General features: G+C 52.2%; 2 protein-coding genes, 1 pseudogene and 1 gene segment (V, D, J or C); all 4 read left to right on the top strand.

The window, feature by feature from the left end:
* LOC144613894 (immunoglobulin lambda-1 light chain-like) overlaps positions 1 to 1,292 on the top strand; it is a 429,142-nt gene extending 427,850 nt beyond the window's left edge. The window contains 1 exon segment of the V gene segment in view: positions 810 to 1,292. Within this exon segment, the coding sequence occupies positions 810 to 1,129 (320 nt within the window).
* A 2,338-nt stretch (positions 1,293 to 3,630) lies between these two features.
* Positions 3,631 to 6,181, top strand: IGLL5 (immunoglobulin lambda like polypeptide 5). The gene is made up of 2 exons (XM_078435331.2): positions 3,631 to 3,732; positions 5,696 to 6,181. Exons 1-2 carry the CDS (start codon positions 3,672 to 3,674, stop codon positions 6,013 to 6,015), a joined length of 381 nt encoding a protein of 126 aa, XP_078291457.1. The 5' UTR covers positions 3,631 to 3,671; the 3' UTR covers positions 6,016 to 6,181.
* A 1,087-nt stretch (positions 6,182 to 7,268) lies between these two features.
* Positions 7,269 to 15,978, top strand: LOC144613954 (immunoglobulin lambda-like polypeptide 5). Its single transcript, XM_081790847.1, has 4 exons — positions 7,269 to 7,284; positions 10,955 to 11,183; positions 13,495 to 13,580; positions 15,493 to 15,978. The coding sequence occupies exons 1-4, from the start codon at positions 7,269 to 7,271 to the stop codon at positions 15,810 to 15,812; spliced, it is 651 nt and encodes a 216-aa protein (XP_081646973.1). The 3' UTR covers positions 15,813 to 15,978.
* A 4,905-nt stretch (positions 15,979 to 20,883) lies between these two features.
* On the top strand, positions 20,884 to 24,517 carry LOC144613827 (immunoglobulin lambda constant 6 pseudogene; annotated as a pseudogene). Its single transcript, XR_013551245.2, has 3 exons — positions 20,884 to 20,921; positions 22,407 to 22,615; positions 24,035 to 24,517. The product of XR_013551245.2 is annotated as an immunoglobulin lambda constant 6 pseudogene (transcript).
* The last annotated feature ends 546 nt before the right edge of the window (positions 24,518 to 25,063 follow it).

The raw sequence follows: 25,063 nt of genomic DNA, 5'->3' as shown, positions 1-25,063 counted from the left end.
ACGCGGGACAGGGCTCAGGACACTCAGGCCCCAAAGCTTGTCCCACCCATATTAACGTTGGAGGAGAGACCCCTGAGCAGATACTGGGGCTGGTGACTCCTCAGGGACAGGAGACAAGGATGGCTGCCAGTGACAGGCACACTGTGATGCTAGCACAGCAGACGCCCCAAGATAACTTCACATGCAAAGTGACCCCTCAGAGAAGCCCCAGCTCCAGCCTCAGAACAGCAGATTCACCTCTTCCAGAAAGCCTCCACCTGCTAGGCTAGATTCCGGCCCAAGGGCAGACACTCTCTCCCCCTCAGGCAACCTTAGAGGGTCTTTGTCAGGAGGTGGGCAGGGGCTGCAATGAGGGATCAGTGGGAATGTGGCCAAGAAACCCCCTCCCGGAAGGGGATGAGAGCTTAACACCAGGACAGACAGATACCTGCATGAGCACCCCTTGGAGATGGACCTGGCAGGACATGCCACAGGACAGACAGGTTCCACAGGGAAAGATTAGGTGTCAAGCAAGATAAAAGTCAGTAACACGGGAGCCTAGAGGCAATTAGGAAAGTGATGAGTACAGTTGAACCTGAAGAGGGACGAAAGCCACAGTTGGGCTCAGATCTCCCAACAGATGGACACTCAGTTTCTCTCCAACAGAAGGTGAGTGACCTTACCCACCGCTGACCAGACCACAGGGAGCAAGGGGCAACTGAGGACCAAGCTTTAGATATGACAGAGCTGTATCCCACTTCAGGACAGAGATAGGAGCTGACTGAATAAGCATGTGAACTCTGACTTGTTACCTCTCCCTTGCCCCACAGGTCAGCCCAAGTCCGCGCCCTCAGTTACCCTCTTTCCACCCTCCAATGAGGAGCTCAGTGCCAACAAGGCCACCCTGGTGTGCCTCATCAGTGACTTCTACCCCAGCGGCTTGACGGTGGCCTGGAAGGCAGACGGCACCCCCGTCACCCAGGGCGTGGAGACCACCAAGCCCTCCAAACAGAGCAACAACAAGTACACGGCCAGCAGCTACCTGAGCCTGTCACCGAACCAGTGGAAATCTCGCAGCAGATTCACCTGCCAGGTCACGCACGAGGGGACCAGCGTGGAGAAGAGTGTGGTCCCTGCAGAGTGCTCTTAGGTTCCCAAGGCTTCCGGGATGGGGGCCTTCCTCACCAGACACCCCTTCCCCAGCCCACTGTGTAGCCGTGAGAACCAACCCCTGGATCAGCTCAGACCAGGCAGGTCACACGCCCTCCCTATTTCTACTTGTGCTCAATAAAGACCTTAGCACATATCACTGACATATCTGGTGTGCATTCACTGTTCCGCGTAACTCTGGGTAAGCCTCAGTAATTAGGGATAGACTTGTCAAGTGAGAACCTATTTACCCACTTTCCCTGTGTGCTTGTCAGCCATGGCCTGAAGAACAAATGGTCCCAACTCAACGGTTGCAGTCCTTGTCCCCATGGGAATGGAGATGGGCCCAGTGAGACAGACTGGAGTCCCAGTGGGGATCAGGCAGAAACAAGGAGGGTCCTGGGGACAATGGGTCTGTTCAGATTTGTGTGTGGTCAGTGAGGCTTAGCGTCACCCTCGCACTGCCTGAGACCTCAGTCATGAAAGTCTGGACACCAGACACATTAGTTATGTTTGGGTTATGGATGGAGCAGATGATATCAGACTTCATAACCTGTGTGGGGGTCACGGAACAACAGGGTGAATAGGAAAGGGCACCATCTCAGCCACACAAAGGGCTGCCACTGATTGTCCAAAAGACAGAGTCATTTCAAATTCAGGAGTAGAGTTAAGGGAGGTCAGACCAGCCAGAGGCCCATGGCAAGGCCAAGCTTCCCAGAGTTTTCAGCAACCCCGGACACCAGGCCCTGAGGATTCCTCCAGCCTGCAACACCATGGCTGTGTACAGAGTGCACCTGTAGCTTTGTGTCATGGACACACTCACTACAGGGCCTGAGGCACTCATGTCAGCCTCTCAGAGGTGCAGGCCACACTCACTCTGCCAGTTCTCCAGTCCTAGGTTGGACAGATACCCTGTCTGAGCCTTCAGCTCATCAGGGTCCGGGAGCTGCCTTCACCAGACTTGTTGGGGGGCAGGAATGCCCAGGAACAGAGCCTCCAAGGACAGCGTGCTCTGGGGCAAGAGTGGGTCAGAGGACAGGGGCCCCCAGGAGTTTTTAAGCAGTGAACAGTCCCCAAATCTACCTATGAGATGACAGAAACTTTGGGATCAGCATCTACATGAACCCATTCCACAGTTGGGAAAGCTAAGACCCCAAGGAACAAAGGGGGGCCACTCAGGCTTCCCTCATTCCAATGGTCCTGCTGGGGAGAATGACATCCTCCCCCATTTAACCTACCCAGAACCACTGCCACCCCTAGACAAACTCTTCCATTCGTTGTTTTAAATGTTTATTATGAACTACACAAACTGAAGAGACAGAGGCAAGGGAGAAACCCCATAAACTCAGTGTGGGAACTGATCATAACACACACACAACCACACACACAGGAAAGATCAGGAGGAGCTGGGGTAGAAGGTGCTGCACAGGGAGCCAGAATGGGACATGAACAAAGACAGCTCCATCTCTGTCGTCCCTACCAGAGTCAGCCAGTAGCAATAGAAGGCCCCGGGGATTCTTATCTAGGCTGGAGCAAGACAAGCAACCTCATGAGCTGTTGGCAAGGTGTTTACACACTAATCAAGAGCAGATCAAGGAAGACGGCCAGAGTTCTGGCTCAGTATGCCAATTTGTCACAGAAAGAAGGATGCCAGACCTGTGTGAGCTCTGCAGGTGACGTCCCAGGCCATGATTCAGGTGAGGCACTGGTTGTCAGTGTCCCTCCTCAGAACGTGAAGGTGTAAGGCAGAGGTACAGTATGTGTCTTGCTTCATGGGGACCAGCCAGTACTAGTGATGCTCCTGTATGTGGGGCATTTGTGATTCTCAGTCAGTTCAAGGGTCAGACACACACCTCAACACTTCAGCTCAGGGCAAAGTTGTAGGACGTAGTGACTGTAGCCCACACACCAGGGGCCACCACGTCTATCCAGCTTACATTCAGCCCACAAACCCCTACAGCGTGACAGCTGCCCTCATGGCACTCAGGACAGGGACTAAGCAGTAACCATCCACTGTACCATCGGAAGAACAAACCAAAGGCAGGAATTCGGGAGCTCAGGACCCTACAGAAGGATCTAAGTGCTGAGGGAAACATGAGTCTCCTCCCAACACTTCCCATTCCTGACTCCAATCCTCCATGGTTTCCTGTGCTGAGGATGTGATGGCATATCCAGGACCATCCCCACGAGTCCCAACTCTGCAAAGCACTCCCAGCTCCATCACCTCTGTGCTGAAGTAGCCTGCTCACCCCTTCCACAATGACATCCTGACACAGACTGAGAGAACACAGCACCTTCCTAAGGACGGCATTAGCTGGGAATTCCAATACCATATCTAGAGGGGTCTCTCCAACCCCTCCCCATAACTGAGGATGGAGAGAATCTGAACCCTCCATGGAACTGAAATTCCAGGTCCCCAGGGGGCACCCCCATCACCCACCCATCTGCCTGACCAACACCCGTGACAAGGAGGCAGGGCTTTGGGTCTCCCGTGCAGCTGCAGGTGGGCCTGGGTCAGCGGTGGAGGGGCTGACAGAGGGTTTATGTTCAAGGCTGTATCACAGTGTCCTATTTTCGGCGGAGGGACCCATCTGACCGTCCTCGGTGAGTCTCCCCTTCTCCCTCCTCTTTTGGATGCAGTGTATAATTTCAGGCTATTTTTCTCTGCTTTCTATTGTGACCTGGGCTTAGGCTGAAGGTCTGTGGGGTCTGTAAGTTTTGCCTCTTTTGTCTACCCCTCATCGCCTCCACTGGTCCCATCTTGTCGATGTGTGGTCAGGGCTATAGGGGACCATCCCCATTAACCATTCCTGATCTAGACCTGAACTCATGCCTCACTATGGCTCCAGCTTTCTCCCCATGGGAACCTTCTCCTCTGGACTCAGGGATGGTGGGCTCCCCACTCAGAGTTTCTGGGCTCAAAGAGCCTGAGGAGAATGAGGAGTAAAGGGCAAGTGAATGGGTGTTCATGCTGCCATAGGGACCGTGGGGTATGGGAAGTTTCTGGGGACGGCTCAGGCACTGGTTCCATCCTCGGGAGGTCCCAGGCAGAGGAGTGCCTGAGGCACAGTGAGGAGAGCCTTGGTCTGAAAACTTGGACATAGAAGAGGAAGGGGGACAAGGGGGCCAAGGAGGAAGGGATGACATCAGAGCAGAAAGGGGCCCTGGGTGCTGGGACCTTCTACCTCGACAGGGACACTCAGGACACTAGCAATAGGACAGATGTCAGGAGACTCAGGCAACAAATGTAAATACCTTCACCACCACAGGAAAGCCTCCTGAGCAGATAGATATGTGGAGTCAGGATCTCGAGATACGGACAGGTGACAGGGACAGGACTTGCCAGGCACTCAGCAATCTGAAGACAGACAGACCCCCAGTAAACTTCACAGAACAGGGAGACCCTTCAAAATAGACATAGCTCATCATTAAAGCTGGGTTCTAAGAGTCTGAGGAGAAGAGAGGGGTGAAGGCAAGGAAGCGGGGCACTCAGGCTGCAAGCAGGGCTGTGGGGTGTGGGAAGGATTCTGGGGACGGCTCAGGCATAGCATTCTGTCTTCAGCTCGTCCCAGCTGGAGGGCTGCCTGAAGCACAGCGAGCAGAGCATTGGTCTGGGGACTTGGAGACATGGAGGTGGAAATGGGACAAGGGGGTCTGGGGGAGGGAGGTCGTCAGAAGAGAATGGCCCCAGGGTTCAGGGACCTTCCACCTCTAGAGGAACAGTAAGGACACCAAGATCAGGACAAGTCTCAGGAAAGTGTCCCGTCAGGACACTCAGCCAGCAGGGGTACATCCCTTCACAGCATGCCACAGCAAGAGAGCTCTGTGAGCAGATACATGGGGTCAGAGTCCCCTGATAGGGAGAGGTGACAGGGGCAGTGACTGCCAGGCTTCCAGAAACAGTAAGTGTTTAGACAGACCCACCAGAAAACCTCACAGAATAGGGAGACCCTTCAGAACAGACATGGCCTGACCTCAAAACTGAAAACTCACCTCACCTGAAAACTCTCCGTCTACAAGACTCCCTGGAATCCAGCTTTAAGAACTCCTACTTCTTACCCACTCAGAATCGCCAGCGGGGGGTCCCTGTTGGGAGGTGGGCAAGGCTGCAATGATGGTGTGAGGGGCTCTGGGGGCAGGAAACCTACTTTTCAAATGGGAACACAGCCCTGCAACCAGGAAGACTGGCTATTGGGGAACCAGGTAAGCAACCTGGGGGATAATGGCAGTGGCACAAACATCTAGGACACACAGATTTACAATGGAACGCTGGTCTGACAACCAGTGCTACCAAGCTCCAGTGGAGGACTCTGTGGATGGGAGGATATGTGACCTGGAGAGTGTCTGAGTCCATGAGGGACCCAGACATTGGGTCAGATTCTGGCAGTCAGATTCATTTCAACAGAAGGTGAGTGACCCTACCCATGGCTGACCTGAACTCAGCCAGCTGGGGCCACATGAGCCCCAAGCCATGGATATGACAGAGCTGTTCCTCATATCAGGACTGAGGTACGAGCTTCAGCCATGGACACCTGATCTCTGACTTACACTCCTCCTCACCCCACAGGTCAGCCTAAGTCGGCCCCCTCAGTCACGCTCTTCCCGCCCTCCTCTGAGGAGCTCAGCGCCAACAAGGCCACCCTGGTGTGCCTCATCAGTGACTTCTACCCCAGCGGCTTGACGGTAGCCTGGAAGGCAGATGGCACCCCCGTCACCCAGGGCGTGGAAACCACCAAGCCCTCCAAACAGAGCAACAACAAGTATGCGGCCAGCAGCTACCTGAGCCTGTCACCGGACCAGTGGAAATCTCGCAGCAGATTCACCTGCCAGGTCACACACGAGGGGAGCACCGTGGAGAAGAATGTGGTCCCTGCAGAGTGTTCTTAGGTCCCCGAGACTGTCAGGGATGGAGGCATTCCTCACCTAGATACGCCTTCCCCAGCTCACCATGTACCCCTGAGAGCCAACTCCTGGATCAGCTCAGACCAGGAAGGTCACACACCCTCCCGGTTTCTATTTGTGCTCAATAAAGAACTTATCGTTTATCATCCAACATTTTTGATGTGAATTCTCTGTCTGGTTATGTCTGAGTTAACCGGCTTAGTAATTAAGAGAAGGGACAGTAATGGTATGACCGCCATCCACCCAACTAACCCTAAAAGGACCCCATTGATGCTGTATCCCCCTGGGTGTGACCCAGAGTAGAAAATAGTCCTGCCACACCAGCCCCCCAGTATGCAGTCCTTGCCACCTGGAAAGGGAGAAAAACTGAGTGAGAAGGACCAGGGGTCCCCGGAGGGTATCAGGGAGGAACAAGAGGGGCCCAGGAGCCAGCAGTGGGCAGAAGCAACAACACGGAGGAACGAGGTCCTTGAGCAGAAACAGTGGTCTTTAGGAACAGAGGTGAACTTCCTGGTTCCATACAGGGTGACCCAGAGGGGATAGCGACTACCAAATGAGGGGTCCATGGTTGGCACCTTAGCAGGGAGCCATGGAAAGCTTTGAACAATACATTAGAAGTACATTTTTCAAACTCACAATTCATGTTAGGTGAGTAAAGACGCTAAGAAGGCCTACAGGGAAACAGTTTCACATCTTGTAGCCTATCCCTTCCCGAACCTACTTGACTCTCCCAACCAACTCAGGAAGCCCTGGGACACTCTTCAAGACAGTAGTGTTCACCCACACTAGTATCTGAAACTTGAGGTCAAGATAAGGCACAAGGACAACCAGTCTATGTTCTGATGGGCCTGGGTCAAGGTCAGGCTCAAAGAGACCCTAACAGGGGGCTGGGACCTCAATCATGAAGAGTCTCATCATCTCAACTGAGTTCAAGGAAAGTTACTTTATGGTTAGGTTAAAGATGAAGTCGATGATATGACCCTGTATGTGGTAGGGACATGGAGAACTGAGTAAATGACAAAAGACACAATCTTTGGCACATAATGGGTATCCAATGATTTTCCAAAAGAGAGGGAGAAAATTCAAATTCAGGAGTATAGTTCAGCTGGTGCAGACCAGCTCAAGCAGAGTGAGTGTGGCCTAAGGGCTACAGCAAAATCAGGGACCTTCCCCAGGTATTCAGGGCCTGCAGATCCCCCTAGGCTCGAGCATCCTTCACTCACTATGGCTCAATCCCGATGGCACCCAAACCAGGTATCAGGGACACACTCACGCCCAGGTACTGAAGCAGCAAGGTCAGTCTCAAAGAGAAGCAGGCACAACCAGCTCCCTGTCTATGTGTCCAGGTATTCAGAGTCAAGGAGTTGCTTTCACCAGACCTGCAAGGGAGACAGGTCAGCCTAGGGACAGAGCCTACAAAGCCCAGAAGTTCTGAGATCATAATGGGACAGACATGGGACTCCTTAGAGTTTTATCCCAGCCACTCCTGCCCTTGAGAAACCTAAGAGGAAGAAGGAAACTTAGGGATGGTAGTATCCCACAGCACCTGCTGGCCCCATGTCATGGATCCGAATGCTAAGGCCTAAATGAGGGAGAAGGCCACCCAGGTCTACCTCATGTCCATGACCCTTCTGTAGAATGCCAAAATCACCCCGCATCAGGCACTGCCCCACACTAATCATCTCTTCTTATAAGTTTCTTCTAAATGTGCATTAAGGAAAAATGAAAACACCAAAATAGGGAGACAGAGGAGTAAGAATAACTCCGTGTTCCCAACAGCCAGGTCCCAATCTATCAATTCCCTGATGATGTTAACACAACAACAAAATAATTGCTCTCTTATGCAATATTTGGAAACAAATTCCAGATATCATATCTTTTTCTCAATAACGATTTCATCTGTGTACCAGAAGATAAAGGCCTAAACAGAAACTAAAGTAGCATGATCAAACTGATGTAGAAACTGTGAGTAAATCCTTAACAACCAAAATACTCATCATTGAAGACCTCAAAGTTTCACAGGTGAATTCATGGAATTACACTACTGATGTTGTTATTTGGGGGTATTTCCTTTTCTCTTTCTGAGTATTGAAAATCATTTGACACTGTAATTGCGGGGGTTGGGTGTCTTCAGGACTGTTGGGTCTGTAAGAATCCCCCATCACTCTACTTTTCCTTGCAAGGAAGGGACTAAGGGGCTGAGCGGCTGGTGCTGGGACTGTCCCATGGTGGGGATGCAGCCACAACCTCCCAGAGTTGTATCTGAGCCATCCTCTCTGCTTCCTCATCCTGCAAAGGGCTTCTGGCATCAGATCCTTCAGGGGGTCCAGTTTGTACAACGTCAGAATCACCTCCCTGGACAGTTGGCTACTTTGCATCAAAGGACCCACATCAAGTGGACCTTTTTAGGTAGGACTAGCTGCTTTGATGTTCAATGGCTCCGTCCATCAGATGGAAAGGGTGCATCATGGTAAAATTTCATTTCTGTCCTTCTCCTGGGAGGGCTGCCATGTACCCATGTGGGGAGTACCTTTCATGTGCAGGGAAAAGAAGAAATGTGCACTCTTCCCTGCTCTTCCCTACTTCACAGGATGATGACCGGCTCTCTCCACCCTCCCCTGCTGACTCATTTCTATTTGGTGACCTGGTACATACTGGGATTGACCAGATAGGCTGGTGGAATGCATTGGGTTGTCCACTATACACATGGAAATGTAGCTGCATCTATGGACATTAGTCTAGTTGGAGCCTCTTCAGGTGGCTCCTGGGTACACTCACAAGACCCCAGGTGATCTCTATACCTCCTGCTATCTGATGGACAACATATTCTATTTCACTTGTGCCTACCCGCCCCAGGCCTGAAAGTGGTCACTGATACCAGGTCCATTACGTGGCAGACAGCATTTAAGCCCCTTTGAATGAAGCAGAGCAACAGTCACAGCAGATCCTTTCCAATATGGGACTAGATAAGGGTTTGGCTTGGGCTGTTCCCAAAGTCACCTGGAAACAGGCTGGCATATCCCACAGGACCAGGACAGACTTCACATGGGACAGTCCCAAACTAGGACATCCCCTTGGAAAATAAGGCTGAGCTCTATGAAGTGATGGTTGGGGGCATAGGAAGTTTCCAGTGGCCCATACACACAGGCCCTCCTGCTGTTCCCTGCAGAGCAAGGTGTGGGAGGGAAGATCCACCCTCTGCCCTCACATCATGGTCTCTCCAAGGAATTAGGATTGTTTGAACAAACACAGAAAGGATTTCCTCTTCAATTCTATAAATCCTTACTCGTGGTGACACAGAGGCCCTCCACAACTCATTCAAATCCCAGGAGACACAGGTAGAAACAGCGGATGAGATACCAACTTCTTCTAGAAGAATTGACTCCAACCATCCTCTGGCTGCACACTTGGGGACCTTAAACCTGTTATCTGCTAGTGGTGGAAGACCTTTTTCTCCCACTGAGCAGACACCAGCATGGAGCAGTGCCCCCCTTCCTCCATCACAGCTGCAGGCGGAGGTCTAGCGGTTTGGGGACGGATTCCACGTGGTGGTTTTAGTATTACGCTGTATCCCAGTGTTTTGGTTTTGGCAGAGAGACCTGGCTGACGGTCCTAGGTGAATCTCACATTCTCCCTCTTTCCCTGCTCCCCAACTTATTTGGGAAAATTTCTGCTATTTTTTTCTTTCTGTGTCTTTTCTCAACCTGGTCACTTGTTCATCTGGAACCCCAGTCCCTGGGACCCTGATCTCCTTCCCTCCCTCAACAGAATGTACTGCTTGCTTCTTTGTCATCACAGCCCCTCCCCTACCACCTGAGAGGCAGAGGATGGTCAGGATGAGCTAAAAACTTATCTGCGTGTCCGCCAGGTCATCCAGGGTCCCACATGTGCTCTTTTCTGTCCACCCTTGTAAGACCTCCTATTGGACAACCTTTGTCTCTGGGAGTCACTAAGCGTCCTCACATAAAAGGGAAGAGATAACAGGGAGCATTGAGGAGGTGACCATGTGGAATATTTACTGGGCCATGCACCCTCAAAGCCAAGGCTGAGGACACAAATGACAAGGTTCAGGGCAGAGCCTGGGGATCAGGGTCCGGAGTCAGCAGTGGTGCAGGTGGAGCTCCCCCCAGGCCTTATGGAGTGGCCATATAGAGTTGGCCTGGGGACTCAGACAAACTTGCCACAGGCAGGATGGAGCTTGTAGGAGTAGATGCCGGAGAAAGAGTCATGGAATGAGAAGATGTGAGACACGAGTGGACTCTTGAGTCCCTGCAGGACACACATCTGCAACAAACACAGGAGAACCTATGGCATGAAAGCTCTAGTGAAATGACCGATTTGCAGGACACGGGGACTGGGGCTGCAGAAAGGCTATGGATTGAGAGTGATGCAAGGCCACGCAGACACACTCTGTATGATCATCAAGGATCCTACTCCATCAGGGACAGCCCAGGAGAGACACATCTGAGTAAAAACAGACCTCTTAGGGCAAAGACCTCACACAAGACTCAAGATAGAATGGTCCACAGGATGAGCCAATAGGAGGTCAGAGAGCTCACGTAATAGCACTGGCCTCAGAGGACAAAAGTAGAGCTGAGACAGACACTGTCAAAAGTCAGAAGAGGCAAGAGCAGGACAGTGACAGTTAGATGTCTGGGTGGAAGGAAAGATCTCAGAAGAGTCTCGGGATGGGTGGTGATAGGAATCCACCTCAAAGGTTCCCAGCAAAGGTGGGGAGATGATTGAATAACACCTTAACCCACCCCACCACCCCACAACATGGATTCACATGGACACAGAAGGGGAAATGGAGGCCTGACTGAATGTTCAGGTACCTGTACCCACATGAAGGCCGATATCAAGTGAAGTGACCCCAAACGTGGAAGCTGAGCTTCTGACCTCCTGTCCCTCCCCCACCCCACAGGTCAGCCCAAGTCCTCGCCCTCAGTTACCCTCTTTCCACCCTCCCCTGAGGAGCTCAGCAATAACAAGGCCACCCTGGCGTGCCTCATCAGTGACTTCTACCCCAGCTGCTTGACGGTGGCCTGGAAGGCAGACGGCACCCCCGTCACACAGGGCGTGGAGACCAACAACCCCCCCAAACAGAACAACAAGTATGCAGCCAGCAGCTACCTGAGGTTGTTGCCCGACAAGTAAAAATCTCACAGCAGATTCACCTGCCAGTTCACGCACGAGGGGAGCACCATGGAGAAGAATGTGGTCCCTGAGGAGTGCTCTTAGGTCAAGACATCCCCTACCCACTCAAAGGGCTTAGAGCCACAGGACCTCCAGGAAGGATTCCCCTTGCACCAGGATCATCCCAGCCCTCCTCCCAGCACCCAATCATGCTCAATAAAATGTTCTTTATTCAATCAGAATTCAGGCTGTCTGGTAATTTGGGTTAACATTTCAGTCCAGAACTCAACCATCTTTGGGGGAAAACAGGATTCTTTTGGCCTTGGGAAAAGAGCCCAGTGAAGGCGTCCTCATGTTTCATGAGGGGTTATTTTGCTCTCAGCCAGAATTGTCACACAATACTCCTGAACAGGAGATCAAAACAGCAGAAATTAAAGAGACCATCCTCCACAATGTCTCTAGCTTTCCTTCTTGTGTTAACCATGCCCACTGCCAGTCATAGCTTCCCTCACTGATACCAGATCCCCTGGATTTCTTGGATAATTCCTCAGTTTCTCCCTGGACCTGGCACCTCACCATCTACAAGAAGCCCTCCTCTGAATATTCCCACTCTCCTCTTCCTATAGACCCCCACTCACTGCCAGCTTTTCCCTGGTTTCCTACCCCATGTAGACATTCCCCACTGTCACAACCTAGAGCCTCCTCCCTCTCTCATGAGAACACCTGCTCCTACCTCCCCAGGAACACTGACTGTCCTCCTCCCACAGACTCCCTGTCACACTCACTATAGGAGCCCCTGCCTGGGCACTGGTCACTCACACCCACACTCCCACTGCTGGCATCTCACCCCACCAGTGTCTCTTGGTTCACACTACATCCAAGTTCTCTGGGAAACAGACTCCAGCTTTGCTTTCTGGGACCCCTCCGAGGCCAGGCCAACCCATGAGCCCATCATTTGTCTTTCATTAACCTGCCTAGGGTGTCTGTTACAAATCAAGACTCAGATTCTGGAAATGCGCTGTTGACAGGTTTCTCAACTGACTCATCTACTTAGGAGTTCAGTGTAGTATCTGATCATAACACACACACAAGCACACACACAGGTCCCAACAAACAGAAACATACATGCACACTCATGATGATCACAGAGACACTGGTCCATTTACAACACTGCCATGGTGGGCATCTCTATGGAAAGATCAGGAGGAGCTGGGGTAGAAGGGGCTGCACAGGGAGCCAGGATATGACATGAACAGAGACAATTCCATCTCTGTCATCCCTACCAGAGCCAGCCACCAGCAATAGAAGGCTCCAGGGATTCTATTTGTGCTGGAGTGAGACAAGAAACCTCATGGGAAGCTGGAAGGGTGTTTACGCACTCATCGAGAGCAGATCGAGGAAGCCAGTCAGAGTTCTAGCTCAGTGTGCCAATGTGACAAAGAAAGAAGGATGCCAGACCTGTGTGTCCCCTATTGTGAGCTCTGCAGGTGACATCCCAAGGCAAGGATGCAGGAGAAGGCCATAGGTGTCAGAGAGCTTCCTCAATGTGAAGGTCCAGTGCAGAGGTACAGTATGGTTTCCAGCTTGGTGGGGGAACCCTGTGCTAGTGATGCTCCTGCATGTGGGCCATGTGTGATTCTCAGTCAGTTCAAGGCTAGGCACAGACTCCGACACTTCCACTCAGGGCAAAATTGTAGGATGTAGTGACTGCATCCACACACACCAGGGGCCCAACACGTCTATCCAGCTTATATTCAGCCCACATCTCCCTATACCATGACAGTTGCCCTCACAGCTCAGGATAGGCACTAAACAGTGACCATGCTACCTTCCTAAAGAACCAGCCAAAGGCAGCGATTCGGGACATCGGGGCTAAGAGAGAGATCTAAGTGCTGGGGGAAACATGATTCTCCTCCCAACACTTTCCATTCCTGACCCCAAACCTCCACTGCTTCCCCTGCAGATGATGGAGTGGCATATCCAGGAGCCTCCCCATGAGTCCCAACTCTGCAAAGGGCTCCCAGCTCCATCACCTCTGTGCTGAAACACCCCTGCTCACCCCTTCTACAATGACATCCTGACACAGACTGAGGAGAGCACACAGCACCTTCCTAAGCATGGTGTTAGCTGAATTCTGATGCCATACCTAAAGAGCATCTCTCCATCCCCTCCCCATGACTGAGGATAGATGGATTCTGAACCCTCCATGGAACTGATTCCAGGTCCCCAGGCGTCACCCCCATCACCCACCCATCTGCCTGACCAGCACCCGTGACAAGAAGGCTGGGCTTTGGGCCTCCCGAGCAGCTGCAGGTGGGCCTGAGTCAGGGGTGGAGGGGCTGACAGAAGGTTTGTGTTCCAGGCTGTGTCACAGTGTACTTTGTTCGGCGGAGGGACCCATCTGACCGTCCTCGGTGAGTCTCCCCTTTCCTCCTCTTTTGGCTCCAGTATACAATTTCAGGTGATTTTCTTCTGCTTTCTATTGTGACCTGGGCTCAGGCTGAAGGTCTGTGGGGTCTGTAAGTTTTGCCTCTTTTATCTGCCCCTTATCTCCTCCACTGGCCCCATATTGTCAGAAGTGCTCAGGGCTACAGGGGACGTCCCCGTGAGCCCTTCCTAATCTAGACCTGAACTCAGGCCTCACTGTGACTCCAGCTCTCTCCCCAAGGAAATCTTCTCCTCTGGACTCAGGGATGGTCAGCTCACCACTCAATGTCTCTGGGCTCCAAGAGTCCGAGGAGAATTGAGGGTGAAGGGCAAATGAGTAGGGGTTCCTGCTGCCAGAGGGACCGTGAGGTGTGGGAAGGATTCTGCGGATGGCTCGGGCACCGGTTTCCATCCTTGGGGGATCCAAGGCAGAGAACTGCCTGATGAACACTGAGGACAGCCTTGGTCTCGGTACTTGGAGACATGGAGAAGGAAGTGGGACAAGGGGGTCAGGAAGAAAGGAAGGACATCACAGGAGAAGGGGGCCGTGGGTTCTGGGCCTTCCACCTCCATAGGGACACTCAGGAAGCCAGCAACAGGACAGTCTCAGGACACTCAGGCAGCAAAGTAAATGCCTTCACCACCGCAGGAAAGCCTCCTGAGCAGATAGATACGTTGGGCCAGGGTCTCCAGGTAGGAAAAGGTGACAGGTCTTGCCAAGACCTCAGAAATCTAACGATGGACAGACCCCCAGTAAACTTCACAGAACAGGGAGACCCTTCAGAACAGACATAGCCCATCCTTAAAATTGGGTTCCGCGAGTCCAAACAAAATTGAGGGGTGAAGGCAAAGAAGTGGGAGCTTGGGCTGCTAGCAGGGCCACGGGGTGTGAGAAGGATACTGGGGACATTCAGGCATAGTATTCTGTCTTTGGCTCGTCCCAGCTGGAGGGCTGCCTGAAGCACAGAGAGCAGAGCATTGGTCTCGGGACTTGGGGACATGGAGGTGGAAGTGGGACAAGGGGGTGAAAGAGGAGGCAGGTTGTCAGAAGAGAAGGGCCCAAGGGTACTGGGACTTCCCACCTCTAGAGGAACAGTAAGGACACCAAGACCAGAACAGGTCTCAGGAGAGTGTCCTCTAAGGGAGGTGTGGTCCATGAGCAGATACATGGATCAGAGTCCGCTGATAGGGACAGGTGACAGGGACGTTGACTGCCAGCCTTCCAGAAATGGTAAACAGACAGACACCCAAATAAACTTCACAGAACAGGGAGACCCTTCAGAAAAGACATGGCCTAACCTCAAAACTGAAAATTCACCTCACCTGAAAACTCTCCATCTTACAAGACTCCCTGTAATCCAGCTCCAGGAACTCCCACTTCTTACCCACTCAGCATCCCCGGGGTCAGGGGTGGGGGTCCTGTTGGGAGGTGGGCAAGGCTGCAATGATGGTGTGAGGGGCTCTGGGGGCAGGAAACCTACTTTTCAAATGGGAACACAGCCCTGCAACAAGGACAGACTAGACACAGGGTAACCAGGTAAGGGACCTGGCGGATATGGCAGTGATGCCAACGTCCATGACAGACAGAATTACAAGGGAAAGCAGGTCTCAGAGCCAGTGCCACCAAGTCCCAGGGGGAGGACTGTGTGGATTAGGAGGACATGTGACCGGGAGAGAGTCTGAGGCCATGGAGGGACCCACACACTACTGAAGGTGGCAGTCAGATTCATTCCAACAGAAGGTGAGTGACCCTACCCATGGCTGACCTGAACTCAGCCAGCTGGAGCCCTTGAGACCCAAGCCATGGACATGACAGAGCTGTTCCCCACATCAGGACTGAGGTAGGAACTTCAGCCATGGACACCTGATCTGTGACTTATGCCCCTCCCCACCCCACAGGTCAGCCCAAGTCGGCCCCCTCGGTCACACTCTTCCCACCCTCCAATGAGGAGCTCAGCGCCAACAAGGCCACCCTGGTGTGCCTCATCAGTGACTTCTACCCCAGCGGCTTGACGGTGGCCTGGAAGGCAGACGGCACCCCCGTCACCCAGGGCGTGGAGACCACCAAGCCCTCCAAACAGAGCAACAACAAGTACGCGGCCAGCAGCTACCTGAGCCTGTCACCGAACCAGTGGAAATCTCGCAGCAGATTCACCTGCCAGGTCACACACGAGGGGACCAGTGTGGAGAAGAGTGTGGTCCCTGCAGAGTGTTCTTAGGTCCCTGAGACTGACAGGGATGGAGGCCTTCCTCACCCAGATACACCTTCCCCAGTTCATCATGTACCCCTGAGAGCCAACTCCTGGATCAGCTCAGACCAGGAAGGTCACACACCCTCCCGGTTTCTATTTGTGCTCAATAAAGAACTTATCATTTATCATTCAACATTTTTGATGTGAATTCTCTGTCTGGTTATGTCTGAGTTAACCGGCTTAGTAATTAAGAGAAGGGACAGTAATGGTATGAGATTCTATCTAACCGCCATCCACCCAACTAACCCTAAAAGGACCCCATTGATGCTGTATCCCCCTTGGTGCGACCCAGAGTAGGAAATAATCCTGTAGTACCAGCGCCCGGGATGCAGTCCTTGCCACCTGGAAAGGGAGAAACTGAGTGAGAAGGACCAGGGAGGGCCTGCAGGGTATCAGGGAGAAACAAGGAGAGTCCCAGGAGCCAGCAGTGGGCAAAGCAACAGTAAGGAGGAACGAGGTCCTTGAACAGAAACAATGGTCTTTAGGAACAGAAGTGAACTCCCAGTTCCATACAAGTGACCCAGAGGGGAGAATGACTAACAAACGAGGGGGTCCATGGTTGGCCCGTTAGCAGGAAGCCATGGAAAGCATCTTAGAAGTACATTTCTCAAACTCATAATTCATGTTAGGTGAGTAAAGATGCTAACAAGGCCTACTGGGAAACAGTTTCACATCTTGTAGCCTATCCCTTCCCGAACCTACTTGACTCTCCCAACCAACTCAGGAAGCCCTGGAACACTCTTCAAGACAACAGTGTTCACCCACACTAGTGCTGGGAACTGGAGGTCAGGATGAGGCACAAGGACAACCAGTCTATGTGGTTTTGGGCCTAGGTCAAGGTCAGGCTCAAAGGGACCCAAACAGAGGAGCTGGGACCTCAATCCTGAAGTCTCATCATCAGAACTGAGACCAAGGAGAGAGTTACTTTATGGTTAGGTTATAGCTGAACGCGATGATATGACCCTGTATGTGGTAGAGACATGGAGAACTGAGTAAATGACAAAGGACACCTTCTTGGGCACATAATGGGCAGCCAATGATTATCCCAAAGAGAGGGAGCCAATTTGAATTCAGGAGTATAGTTCAGCTGGTGCAGACCAGCCCAGGCAGAGTTGTATGGCCTGAAGGCTACAGCAAAGTAAGGATCCCCTTCCCCAGGTACTCAGGGCCCACTGAACCGCCAATACACAAGCCTCCATCACTCACTGTGGTTGAATACTGAATGCACCTGTGGACTCCTATCAGAGACATACTCATTCTGAGGTCACTGAAGCAGTAGAGGTCAGTCTCGTAGAGATGCGGGCACAAGCAGCCCTCTGTTTATGTCTCCAGCTCATCACAGACAAGGAGCTGCCTTCACCAGACCTGCAAGGGAGCCAGGTCAGCCCAGGGACAGAGCCTACAAAGCCCAGGAGTTCTGAGAGCACAGGGACCCCTTAGAGTTTTATTCCAGCCACCCCTGCCCTAGGGAAGCCTAAGAGGGAGAAGGATGTTAGGGGGTCCTAGTATCCCACAGCAACTGCTGGCCACATTTCATGGATCTGAATGCTGAGCCCCAAATGAGGGAGAAGGCCACCTAGTCTAACTCATATCCATGACCCTGCTGTAGAATGCCAAAATCACCCCACATCTGGTACTGCCCCACACTATCATCTCTTCTTGTAATTTTCTTGTGAAGTGTGCATTAAAGATAAATGAAAACACCAAAAAAGGGAGATAGAGGAAGAAGAATACCTGCATGTTCCCATCAACTAGGTCCCAATCTATCAATACCTTGATGATGCTGACACAATAACAAGATAATTGTTCTGTTATTGCAATATTTGGAAACAAATTCCAGATATCATATCTTTTTCTCAATAATGATTTCATCTGTGTACCAGAAGATAAAGGCCTAAACAGAAACTAAAGTAGCATGATCAAACCGATGTAGACACTGAGAATAAATCCTTAACCACCAAAATACTTATCATCAAAGATCTCAAACTTGTCACAAGTGAATGCATGGAATTATATTGTTGATGCTATCATTATTTGGGGGGACTTCCTTTTCTCTTTCTGAGTATTGAATAACATTTGACAGTGTGATTGCGGTATGTGTCTTCACGTGTCTTGGATCTGTAAGAATCTCCCAAATCACTCTACTTTTCCTTGCAAGGAAGGGGCTTCGGGGGTGAGCTGCTGGTCCTGGGACTGTCCCATGGTGGGGATGCAGCCACAACCTCCCAGAGTTGTATCTGAGCCATCCTCTCTGCTTCCTCATCCTGCAAAGGGCTTCTGGCATCAGATCCTTCAGGAGGTCCAGTTTGTACAACGTCAGAATCACCTCCCTGGACAGTTGGCTACTTTGCATCAAAGGACCCACATCGAGTGGACCTTTTTAGGTAGGATTAGCTGCTTTGATGTTCAATGGCTCTGTCCATCAGATGGAAAGGGTGCATCATGGCAATATTTCATTTCTGTCCTCCTTCTCCTGGGAGGGCTGCCACATACCTAGGTGGGGAGTACCTTTCATGTGCAGGGAAAAGAAGAAATGTGCCCTGTTCCCTGCTCTTCCCTACTTCACAGGATGATGACCTGCTCCCTCCACCCTCCCCTGCTGACTCATTTCTATTTGGTGACCTGGTACATACTGGGATTGACCAGAAAGGCTGGTGGAATGCATTGGGTTGTCCACTATACATATGGAAATGTAGCTGCATCTATGGACATTAGTCTAGTCGGAGCCTCTTCAGGTGGCTCCTGGGTACACTCACAGGACCCCAGGTTATCTCTATAGCTCCTGCTATCTGATGGACAACATATTCTACTTCACTAGTGCCTACCCACTCCAGGCCTGAAAGTGGTCACTGATGCTAGTTCCTTTTTGTGGCAGATGGAATTTAAGACTCCTTGAAACAAGCAGAGCAACAGTCACACAGCCAACCTTCCCCAACATGGCACTAGATAGGGGTTTGGCTAGGGCTGTTCCCCAAGTCACCAGGACATAGGCCGGCATGTCCCACAAGAACAGGACAGACTTCACTTGGGACAGTCCCAAACTAGGACATCCCCTCGCAAAATAAAGCTGAGCTCTATGGAATCATGGTTGGGGGCATAGGAAGTTTCCAGTGGCCCATGCACACAGGCCAACCTGCTATCACCTGCAGAGAAAAGTTTGGGATGAAGGTTAAACTCCCTCCCTCACCTGATTGTCTCACCAAAAAATTAGGATGTTTCAACATATAGAGAAGCGATATCCTCTTCAGATCCATAGATCCTTGCAGTGACAGAGAGGCCCTCCACAAACTCATTCCAATTCCTAGGAGTCATAGGTTGGAACAGCATTCAGACACCTACTTCTTTGGAAGACTTGATTCCAGGATCCTGTGGCTGCACACATAGGGACATTGACCCTGTTATCCACTAGAAGAGGAAGACCTGTGGCCCCCCACTGAAAAGACACCAGCATGGAGCAGTGCCCCAACCTCCTCCCTCACAGCTGCAAGTGGGGGGTCTAGAGGGTGGGGCACGGACTCCCAGGCATTGGTTTTTGTATTAGCATGTATCACAGTGCTTTCTTTTTGGCAAAGGGACCCGGGTGACCATCCTAGGTGAGTCTCATCTTCTCCCTCTTTCCGTGCTTTCCCACATTTTTGGGAAATTTTCTGCTATTTTTTTTCTTTCTGTGTCTTTTCTCAACTTGGTCACTCTTTCGTCTGGGACCCCAGTCCCTGGGACCCTGATCTCCTTCCCTCCCTCTACACTGTCCTGCTTGCTTCTCTGGTCAACACAGCCCCTCCCCTACCAACTGAGAGGCAGAGGATGGTCGGGATGAGCTAAAAACTCATCTGTGTGTCCGCCGGGTCATCCTGGGTCCCACATGTGCTCTTTTCTGTCTACTGTTGTAAGGCCCTGGACAACGTTTGTCTCTGGGACTCACTAAGGGTACCCATAAAAAAGGGAAGAGAGAACAGGGAGCATTGAGGGGGTGACAATGTGGAGTATTTACTGGGTCAGGCAGCCTCAGAGCCAAGGCTGAGGACACAAACGACAAGGTTCAGGGCAGAGCCTGGGGATCAGGGTCCGGAGTCAGCAGTGGTGCAGGTGGAGCTCCCCCCAGGCCTTATGGAGTGGCCATATAGAGTTGGCCTGGGGACTCAGACAAACTTGCCACAGGCAGGATGGAGCTTGTAGGAGTAAATGCCGGAGAAAGGGTCATGGAATGAGAAGATGTGAGACACGAGTGGACTCTTGAGTCCCTGCAGGACACACATCTGCAACAAACACAGGAGAACCTATGGCATGAAAGCTCTAGTGAAATGACCGATTTGCAGGACACGGGGACTGGGGCTGCAGAAAGGCTATGGATTGAGAGTGATGCAAGGCCACGCAGACACACTCTGTATGATCAGCAAGGATCCTACCCCATCAGGGACAGCCCAGGAGAGACACATCTGGGTAAAAACAGACCCTTAGGGCAAAGACCTCACACAAGACTCAAGATAGAATGGTCCACAGGATGAGCCAATAGGAGGTCAGAGAGCTCACGTAATAGCACGGTCACAGAGGACGAAAGTAGAGCTGAGACAGACACTGTCAAAAGTCAGAGGAGAGGCAGGAGCAGGACAGTGAGAGTTAGCTGTCTGCGTGGAAGGAAAGATCTCAGAAGAGTCTCAGGATGGGTGGTGATAGGAATCCACCTCAAAGGTCCCCAGCAAAGGTGGGGAGATGATTGAATAACACCTTAACCCACCCACCCACCCCGACATGGATTCACATGGACGCAGAGTGAGAACTGGGTGCCTGACTGAATGTTCAGGTACCTGTACCCACATGAAGGCCGATGTCAAGTGAAGTGACCCCAAACGTGGAAGCTGAGCTTCTGACCTCCTGTCCCTCCCCTACCCCACAGGTCAGCCCAAGTCCTCACCCTCAGTTACCCTCATCCCACCCTCCCTTGAGGAGCTCAGCGACAACAAGACCACCTAATGAATAACTTCTACCCCAGCAGCTTGACGGTGGCCTAGAAGGCAGACGGCACCCCTGTTACCAGGGCATGGAAACCACCAAGCCCTCCAAACAGGGCAACAACAGGTAAGGGCCAGCAGCTACATAAGCCTGTCACCTGACAAGTGGAAATCTCTCAGCAGCTTCACCTGCCAGGTCACGTACCAGGGGAGCACTATGGAGAAGAATGTGGTCCCTGCAGAGTGCTCTTAGGTCCCCAAGACCCTCACCAACCCAAGGGTGTGTGCAGCCATTGGACCTACAGGAAGGATTCCCCTTGCACCAGGATGATTCCAGCCCTTCTCCCTTCATTCAATCAATGCTCAATAAAATGTCCTTTATTCAATCAGAAATCGCACTATCTGGTCATTTGTGTTTAACATTTTGTGCCCTGAACTCAACCATCCTTGGAGTGAACACAGGTTCACTGGCTTTATGGGGAAGAGCCACCAGAGCAGCCCCATATTTCTTTGTGGAACAGATTCCCACTCACCCAAATTTGCACACACAATATTCTGTACTCGCAACGGAAGCAGCAAGACCCAGAGTACCAAGGTCCACACCTGTGGATCTTGATAGACTTCCGTAGGCCATTTCCACCCCAACCATTTTCAGGATCATAGCCCTTGATTCCCATGGCCTCTTGGTTCGTTTCCAGTCTCCACTCCGGTCCTGGGACCTTATTCACTGGGACCAGCCCAACTCACTGGGATGTCTCCCTTCCTTGAAGGCCCCCACGCAAGGCCATGCCTTTTGTGGTTTCCTACACATTTGGAAACTTCCCATCATCACATCCTAGAGAATCCTTCCTTCCACAGGGGCCCCGTGTCCCTGGATCCCTGGGAACACTGCACTGTTCCCTTCCCCAGACCTGCCCTGCTGCACTTATTACAGGAAACTCAGTCTCTAGACCCTGGTCAGTATCTACCACACTCCCACTGGGGGCCTCTCCTTCCACATGTGTCACGGAGGACCCAGTTGTATTCAAGGCCCCTGGGAGACAGAGACACCTTGGAGTTATGCACAAAATACCACTAAAGTTAAAATGTCCATGCGTATTCATTGGGGCCATGAATCCGTGTCAAGATCCCATTCTGCATTGTGTCATGGATCCATCTGTGCGCACAGTCATTTTCTGGGAAGTTGGGAATGGGCCTTGAGAACCAGGAAGACTCCACTGCTAGCTAGCAGAGCTAGCTCAGAAGGGCAGGTCTAGGCCCCTAGTCACACAGACAGAATAGACATGCACACACACACAATACACTTGCGTGCACACACCAGGACACACACACACACGCCTGCCATTGCACATGTGGCCATGTTGGGCATGTGTCTAGGACATGTGGTGGCATCCAGAACCCTCCATGGGCCTCAGCTCTGCAGAAGGCACAGGCCCCATGATGTCTGTGTTGGAAACTGTGCTGTCCGATCTCCCAGGTAGCATTCCCCAAGCAAGCTGAGCCATACACAGAGCTCCTGCCAGGAGCTACCTGAGTTATGATATGTCACTCAGGCATTCCCTCCTACCCCTCCATGGTGGGGGCTGGGGGGGAAGCTCACCCCATGAGGAAGGGAAGGTGCATTGGGGAGGGGGTGCCCCGTCTCAAGCTCCCATGGGCCAGCCCAACCCCCACAAAGAGGAGGCTGGACTCTGAGCCTCCCAAGCAGCTGCAGGTGGGCCTGGGGAAGGGGGAAGGGTGTCAGGGCTGACAGAGGGTTTGTGTTCAAAGCTGTATCACTGTGTTATGTTTTCGGCGGAGGGACCAAGGTGACCGTCCTCGGTGAGTCTCCCCCTTTCTCTCTCTTTGGCAACCAGAGTGAAAATTGGGGGAATTTTTCTCTTCTTTCTGTGATGACTGTGCTTGGGGTCTGAAACTCTCTAAGGTCTGGGACCTTCACAGTTTGGGGCTGTCCCTCACCACTTTAGCTTGTTCTCTCTTGTCAGACTCCTGGCCGGGGAAGCTCAGGTCAGTCCCAAGGACCCCTTCCTGTTCCCCCTCACTGTGACCCAGAGCACTCTCAGGGGGCTTCTCCTCTGGACTCTGACACAATCAGCTTCCTTGGGGTCTGTCATCCCCCAGATGTGGGGAAATGAGGGACTGAAGGAACACAGGACTGGGGAACCTGGGCTGGGGCACAAGGGCCATAGGACCAGTAAAGGATGCTTGCATAGCTCATCTGTCCAAGCGTGTATCAATCACACTTGGGTTCTATGCTCTCCGGGTTCTAGGTGGGAGCTACTGAGAGGTTTTGGGAGGAACTCTTGGTTGGCCGTGGAATAAAAGGGAACCCAAGGCAAGGGAAACGAGAACAGAAGGAGGATTTCCTAGGACAAGGTGGCCTCAGAGTGCTGGGTCCCTCATCCTTCTCCAGGACACACAGGACCTCCTCACGCGGGACAGGGCTCAGGACACTCAGGCCCCAAAGCTTGTCCCACCCATATTAACGTTGGAGGAGAGACCCCTGAGCAGATACTGGGGCTGGTGACTCCTCAGGGACAGGAGACAAGGATGGCTGCCAGTGACAGGCACACTGTGATGCTAGCACAGCAGACGCCCCAAGATAACTTCACATGCAAAGTGACCCCTCAGAGAAGCCCCAGCTCCAGCCTCAGAACAGCAGATTCACCTCTTCCAGAAAGCCTCCACCTGCTAGGCTAGATTCCGGCCCAAGGGCAGACACTCTCTCCCCCTCAGGCAACCTTAGAGGGTCTTTGTCAGGAGGTGGGCAGGGGCTGCAATGAGGGATCAGTGGGAATGTGGCCAAGAAACCCCCTCCCGGAAGGGGATGAGAGCTTAACACCAGGACAGACAGATACCTGCATGAGCACCCCTTGGAGATGGACCTGGCAGGACATGCCACAGGACAGACAGGTTCCACAGGGAAAGATTAGGTGTCAAGCAAGATAAAAGTCAGTAACACGGGAGCCTAGAGGCAATTAGGAAAGTGATGAGTACAGTTGAACCTGAAGAGGGACGAAAGCCACAGTTGGGCTCAGATCTCCCAACAGATGGACACTCAGTTTCTCTCCAACAGAAGGTGAGTGACCTTACCCACCGCTGACCAGACCACAGGGAGCAAGGGGCAACTGAGGACCAAGCTTTAGATATGACAGAGCTGTATCCCACTTCAGGACAGAGATAGGAGCTGACTGAATAAGCATGTGAACTCTGACTTGTTACCTCTCCCTTGCCCCACAGGTCAGCCCAAGTCCGCGCCCTCAGTTACCCTCTTTCCACCCTCCAATGAGGAGCTCAGTGCCAACAAGGCCACCCTGGTGTGCCTCATCAGTGACTTCTACCCCAGCGGCTTGACGGTGGCCTGGAAGGCAGACGGCACCCCCGTCACCCAGGGCGTGGAGACCACCAAGCCCTCCAAACAGAGCAACAACAAGTACACGGCCAGCAGCTACCTGAGCCTGTCACCGAACCAGTGGAAATCTCGCAGCAGATTCACCTGCCAGGTCACGCACGAGGGGACCAGCGTGGAGAAGAGTGTGGTCCCTGCAGAGTGCTCTTAGGTTCCCAAGGCTTCCGGGATGGGGGCCTTCCTCACCAGACACCCCTTCCCCAGCCCACTGTGTAGCCGTGAGAACCAACCCCTGGATCAGCTCAGACCAGGCAGGTCACACGCCCTCCCTATTTCTACTTGTGCTCAATAAAGACCTTAGCACATATCACTGACATATCTGGTGTGCATTCACTGTTCCGCGTAACTCTGGGTAAGCCTCAGTAATTAGGGATAGACTTGTCAAGTGAGAACCTATTTACCCACTTTCCCTGTGTGCTTGTCAGCCATGGCCTGAAGAACAAATGGTCCCAACTCAACGGTTGCAGTCCTTGTCCCCATGGGAATGGAGATGGGCCCAGTGAGACAGACTGGAGTCCCAGTGGGGATCAGGCAGAAACAAGGAGGGTCCTGGGGACAATGGGTCTGTTCAGATTTGTGTGTGGTCAGTGAGGCTTAGCGTCACCCTCGCACTGCCTGAGACCTCAGTCATGAAAGTCTGGACACCAGACACATTAGTTATGTTTGGGTTATGGATGGAGCAGATGATATCAGACTTCATAACCTGTGTGGGGGTCACGGAACAACAGGGTGAATAGGAAAGGGCACCATCTCAGCCACACAAAGGGCTGCCACTGATTGTCCAAAAGACAGAGTCATTTCAAATTCAGGAGTAGAGTTAAGGGAGGTCAGACCAGCCAGAGGCCCATGGCAAGGCCAAG

Source organism: Panthera onca, chromosome D3, assembly GCF_046562875.1.
Source record: "Panthera onca isolate mPanOnc1 chromosome D3, mPanOnc1 haplotype 2, whole genome shotgun sequence".
Classification (NCBI taxonomy): Eukaryota; Metazoa; Chordata; class Mammalia; order Carnivora; family Felidae; genus Panthera; species Panthera onca.
This window is presented reverse-complemented; position numbering and strand designations above follow the sequence as displayed.